This window comes from Lactuca serriola, chromosome 5 (genome assembly GCF_051521515.1).
Source record: "Lactuca serriola cultivar US96UC23 chromosome 5, Lser_US96UC23_V15, whole genome shotgun sequence".
NCBI lineage: Eukaryota > Viridiplantae > Streptophyta > Magnoliopsida > Asterales > Asteraceae > Lactuca > Lactuca serriola.
Genome location: NC_136412.1, coordinates 31,968,111 through 31,974,549, shown reverse-complemented (window position 1 = coordinate 31,974,549; position 6,439 = coordinate 31,968,111). Strand labels below are relative to the sequence as shown.

Here is a 6,439-nt window from a genome sequence, read left to right as displayed (position 1 = left end):
TAAGCCTTTCAACAAAACCCCAAAATCGGACGACCGCTTGATCTCTTTAACCTCAATTTTCAATTGTCGGTCCAACGACGTCGGTCATAGCTACAACCGACATCACCACCAAATCGACGAACACTAAAAACGAACCAAAATACTTAAATTGGAGTAGTCGCACTGCTAAATTAAGACTCAGGATGAGGATGATGGCATTAATGAGATAAAAAACAATAATACTTTGGACTCAAGGTAAGGTAAGCGTGATGTAGAAGATAGATTGTTATCGATTAAGTTATTTGTTGAACCCAAAGAGGCGCGAAATCTGCAGAGGTAATTAGGTAGATGTTGAATCGATCGGATGAGAAGGAGAACTAGAGAGGTGAAGACATCCAATTGGATGTCGTTGGAGGTGATCGCCAGGAGAAGGAGGCGCTCTAAATTGAAGCCAAAGCCGGCGAACAACGATGACCTAGTCGGTAAATAAATTATTAGCCGATAAAAAGTAATTAGCCGCCTAAATATTAAACATTGTTCATAAGAGTTTTTGAAATTAATTGTATGATAAATTATATCGGGTATCTTGGCTAAATTTCAAATGGATTAAACATTTGAATTTTGGGCTATTGGGAATTTGGGATATAGATTTTGGGCTTTTATATATATATATATATATATATATATATATATATATATATATATATATATATATATATAGAGAGAGAGAGAGAGAGAGAGAGAGGTTCAGGTTTATTTGAAACCATTCTAATTTTGTGAGACCGTGAGACTAAATCTAAAAATAATTTTAAAATGCAAAATAAATAGAAAAATCCAAAAATTCTTTTTTTAAATATTATTTTCGGAACTTTAATTAACTAAAAAAAATAAAAAAAAAGTAAAAAAATAAAAAAAAAAATCCCGTTTTTTTTTTTTTTGAAAAATACGTGAAATATTCTAAATAGAATATTACACTGACATATTTTAAAAAATAATTTTAAAATGCAAAATAAATGGAAAAATATAAAAATTCTTTTTTTAAATATTATTTTAGGAACTTGAATTAACTAAAAAAAAATTCTATTTTTTTTGAAAAATACGTGATATTCTAAATAGAATATTACACTGTACATATTCTAAAAATAATTTTAAAATGCAAAATAAATGGAAAAATCACAAAAATTCTTTTTTTAAATATTATTTTTGGAACTTGAATTAACTAAAAAAAATAAAAAAAAATGCGTCTCACAGTCTCACAAAATTAGGCCGTCTCACATGAACCTAACCCTATATATATATATATATATATATATATATATATATATATATATATATATATATATATATATATATATATATATATATATATATATATATATATATATATATATATATATATATATATATATAAAATTTTAAGTAAGTTATAAAAATTTAGGGGGGTCAAAAAAACCCACATTGCCATATATTAAAAAATAAACTCGCAACTTAATTATAGAATATAAGATAACCAAAAAAAACTATAACACTATAAAAAAATTGTTGAACTTTTAACGCATTAAAAGAGTTATTGATAAATAGTCTCTAAATTTTTTTTATCATAAATCACAACAAAAAGAAAAACAGATATATGTATATTTATAACAATTCAAGAATATTTATTTTATCATTTTACATATTAAGTGATTAAAAAGTAAATAGTATTTAATAATAAAAATATATTAAAATGTATATTGTGTTCAAAACTTACACGCTACTATTCATTACGACTACTTGTTTACATTTCAATTCTCAAAACAGTTAAAATATCATAAACAAGATGCTAAATAATTTTCCATTCTTGAACAAAATCAATCTAACCTCATAAATAAAAATCAATTTTATCAAATGTTTTGTTTTATTGAATTTGACAAATGTCATTTTCAAAAAAATTCAGAATTATTTTTTTCTATTTTCTTGTGTTTTTCATTTTTCTTAAAATTTGAATCTTTATTTTAGTGAGATTTATATATGTAAGGTAGATCATTTTATTAAATTTCATAATAAATGCTCTACAGTCTTTCAAAAATCTCATACAGTATATATTAAATTACTTATTTTATTTATTATATCGTTTATATTTATGTAAAACTATTACTTTAAAATTATATAATGCTTATAATTTTATATTAAAATTTTTATTTTTATAAACCTGTTCCTAATGAAAGAATAAACAAAATGATATGAAGAGAAGCAAAATGACAAAAGTGGTAGTAAAAATTCCCATTCGGTCGCAAAAAAAAAAAAAAAAAAAAAAAAAAAAAAAAAAAAAACAGGTTAATTCACCTGCAAATTCCATCGTGTACTACTCTCAAATTTTATCATAGTGTATAAAGTTCATACATCACATTTAAGTCACCTGCAAAATCCAGCTACTAATTAACGTTATCCGTTCATCATAAAACCCAAATAAACCTAACTTCATGAATCTCTCTTTATATATATAAAACCCAATATACGTCTACACAAGTTTAACTAACATTAGCGTTTGATTTGCTTGCAATTCCATCATGGATGACCATGAGTTGGTTTCTCTATGGAGGTTTCATTACCTGAGACTGAAAAATGCAGAAGGCCACCATAACCAACACCGGCGGTGGAGGAGGTGGCGGCTGTGGCGGAGATTGATGATCAAGAAGCGGGTTGGGGTTCAGGTTTCAGGTTTAAGAAAAGTGTTTAGAAGGAGGAAGATGGGGATGAAAGCTAGGGGTTTCAGTACTCTTAAAGTTTCATGGGAGAAAGCTTTGAAGAAGTTGAAGAGTAATCATCAGGTTTACTTGAATCATTTATTTGGTGGTAATTATCTATTCATGCATGTCATAAATCCATGAAATTTTTCTCAATCAAATTTCGTGAATGCTTTATTCTAGTTATTAAAACCAATTTCTATTTCCGTGATAATAGAACCAGTATCAACTGTTACTGTATAAAATTATCAACTATTATCAAATGTATTACTTTGGACTTTCTAAAATCTCTATTTTTCTTCCAATTAGAGATGCACAACAAAACCATTCATCCGATTTGTATCCAGATCCGATCCATAATTGAAACCAGTTACAAACTGAACTAGGAAAAATCCAATTAGACCGGTTACAAAATGGGTTTATTCCGGTTCACACATTTTTGTCCCAAAACCAGTTACAAAGAATAAGATTATGTACAAACTAAATAACATATAGCACTCAAAACAAGCTCATATTCCACTCAGTAAAGCTTAATCCTTGTGTCTATTTGATCCCGACATATAGGGCACAACAGAAGATCTTTCCCACATTCACAACACGTCTGAAAAACACAAGAAAATAAAACCATATTATATTCCTTGAAACATTTATTAAATCATTAAAAAAAAAAAAAACATATACATATTATAAGAAAAAAGAGTCATAGTTGTACCTGGTGTCCACAGCCGAAAGCCATATCTTTCGGGTTGCTTATGCAAATCGGGCAAAGCTGCCAAAATCAAAATGCTCATTCAGATTCAGTCAAAAAATAATAATAATAATAATTTTCGGTTACACAATAATTGATTCAGTCAAAAAACGACTTTACTTGGTTATCAGAAGAGGAACCTCCAGCATAACTTTTGTTGACCGGTGTTGACTTTGCTTGAAACGAGTGTGAAGAGGGTTGGAAGGTAGTGGGTCCCGATGGCTTTGATGATGCACGTGAAGACACCGAACCATAACAAGGTGGAGGAAGAGCTATCCGATCTATGGCTTTTCCTCTACGACCACTGATTCATATATATTCAAAGCAAATGTTGGGTTTGTTTAAAGGGATAAATCTAAGAAATAACAATGTATTTTCATTTATTTGTTTAAAGGGCTATTTCTTGCAATTAAATAATTTCTGTTTCAAAATAAGCAGAAGGTTACCCTAAAATGTTGAGCTCTAATGTTGCCTTGTACTGTGCTGGTATTTCCATCAAGGCTGCAAGAGCAAACTCCGCTTCCTTCCTAGACCGATCGATATTCTTTGACATTATTTCTGTAAAATTCACAAACTAAAATGGAAAAAAAAAGGTTAAATCAATAGAGAATTTAGAAAAAAAAAAAAAAAAAAAAAAAAAAAACAAGTAACTAACAAATGTAATGACATTTGCTAAAAACTTGCCTGAAAATTGTCAAAAGATCGGGCAGGGATATTATCGTCAAATTCCCTCATCATGTCCCATGGTCCATCTCCAACTCCAACTAGAATTATTGACAACGGGTACTCACTAAAAGTCACGAAAGAAACATTTCAGAAATAGTACCACATGTGTAAAATTACGAAACTAGACATCACGAATAGTACCTAGCTTTCACAATTGCTTCGACAGTTTTCCTTTCCTGTTGACTTAGTTGACCGCGTTCCGTGTCAACGCTTCTCGTGACCTACAACATCGAGTTAGTTAAATTATTTTCTTTAGTGATTGAAATATTTTATCTTTTATTTTTTTTTTCACAGTTTAAACAAACCATATTTTGATATTTCCCAATTACCCAATTTTATTTTAATATCATGGCTAATAATAAATTTACCTGCCCATCGGCTATTATTAATAAGACATGATATTGACCACCACTTTGCTCAACAATAGTGATAGCCATTTCAATAATAGGTGCAAATGAGGTAGGTCCTGTTTAGAGGGATAAAAACAAGATAAATTAACCTTTACAAATATAATAATAATAATAAAATAATTACAACTTATAGAAAACAGAATCACCATTCACCACCTGCAAGTCGTAGTTGAGGTACTAATTCTCTGTATCTTCTTAAAACCTCTTCAAATCCATCACAAAATTTATCATCCGGAAGGAAACTGAAGACTTCTTGATCATGCGTTGAAGCTGAAAAATTATATGCATTACAATCAGTGACAGTGATAGAGTAACAGTGACAGTGTCACAGTACATACCATCTCCAAATCCAAAACAAGGAATTAAATTATCCTCATCGAAGGAAGCTAATGTCCTTCCAATTATCGAAATTGCTTCTTCATAAGGATTCATTTCGTTTCCAATGTGATGCAAGCATCTTCTATGAAACGATCTTGCACCTAAAATTGAAAAAAGTTTGAAATGTCAAAAGCTTTTATTGAAAATTGAGAAACCCTAATGTTTTAATCGAACCTGTCCATTCGTTGCTTTTGGTGAAATCTACACCGACAATCAAATTTGATGATTCCAAACCCGCACGCGCCAGGGCATCTGTAACCTGCTCTAAGTTGTTGTAGTTATCATCGATTCTTGAATATTTTCTCTCGAGTTTCTTCTTAACTGCGGGAGCTTGATTAGGATAGCTTTGATATGGAGAAGGTGAAGCATACGGTTGGCTCACTGGAGGTTGAGGATACGATGGTTGCGGATAGGCCCATGAATTTGAGGTCGAGCCATATGATGCATAACGACCTGAAACAGATCTCTTTGAACTTTTGCCACCCATGAACTCAATCCAGTCTTCACGGGTTTTGATTTCTGAAGAATCAATACATACATGCACGAAACAATAAATTAATGTGGGTGAAATATAGTTTACTCTATCAAATCTTGATATCCACTATCAATTCGAGAACGTAGAGTGTAAAGAATGCTACATTTTGACTATTGATGTTAAACTAGCAAGTAGCAACCCAATTCAATGTCAAATTTCATTTTTAAAGAAAAATCAATTCATTGGATTGAAAATTAACATTAAGATCTACAAGAACTGAAGATGGTGTTTAATTTAATTAATAAGAAAATCATAGCAATTTTGATTTTGAAGACCTATAGGTTGACATTAAAAGGTCATACAGGTCGCTATTTCCTGATTGCTGAGAAAGAAAGCATACTTCAAAAATCAAAATTGACATGATTTGCATCGATAAAATTTAACTTTCGAACAAACCCAAATCAGAAAAGTCGAACATAAGAAGATTTACCTAAGAAATTGTGGATAGCCTCTTCAAGAATCGGTGAGGGACTGAATGAAGAAAAGATTCGAGCGAAAGTGAAAGTGAAAGTGAAAGGGAGATAACAAGGGTTTGTTTGTAGGTGGAAAAGGATTGACAAAATAAACAAAATACGAATGGATTGAGTGCGAATAAGCTAAGTGGTAGTTAATTCGGGGAAGGTTCCTTCTGGTTGTGTAGGTGAGCTATATATGTATATCCTTTTGGTTCGACGGTGCTTATCGGTTATGACGATTATTATCACTGTGTCAACCCGTGAGTCACGGGTCTCGACGCTGATCGACCGTATATTCGGACGAGTGCATTCTTTTCTGTTTGTTAGCGGGCGTTTGGATGGTTGTATAATTATAACTTAACAAGAATCAATTTTAAATATTGATTTCAATTAGCTTGAATGGACGATTTTAAAGAAGGTTCTAAATAAATAATTTGATGCGCTTGGCATGATAAAAGTTAAGTCACAAATCTTGACGAACC

At 30.6% G+C, this 6,439-nt stretch overlaps 1 protein-coding gene across 1 annotated transcript; it reads right to left on the bottom strand.

The window, feature by feature from the left end:
- Nucleotides 1-3,017: 3,017 nt before the first annotated feature.
- LOC145052290 (E3 ubiquitin-protein ligase RGLG2-like) lies at nt 3,018-6,150 on the bottom strand. Its single transcript, XM_079000094.1, has 11 exons — nt 5,933-6,150; nt 5,142-5,486; nt 4,928-5,068; nt 4,746-4,859; nt 4,548-4,645; nt 4,321-4,400; nt 4,138-4,243; nt 3,900-4,027; nt 3,574-3,757; nt 3,418-3,474; nt 3,018-3,306 (listed from the first exon to the last, which is right to left on the bottom strand). The coding sequence occupies exons 2-11, from the start codon at nt 5,452-5,454 to the stop codon at nt 3,226-3,228; spliced, it is 1,302 nt and encodes a 433-aa protein (XP_078856220.1). The 5' UTR covers nt 5,455-5,486; nt 5,933-6,150; the 3' UTR covers nt 3,018-3,225.
- Between the last annotated feature and the right edge of the window lie 289 nt (nt 6,151-6,439).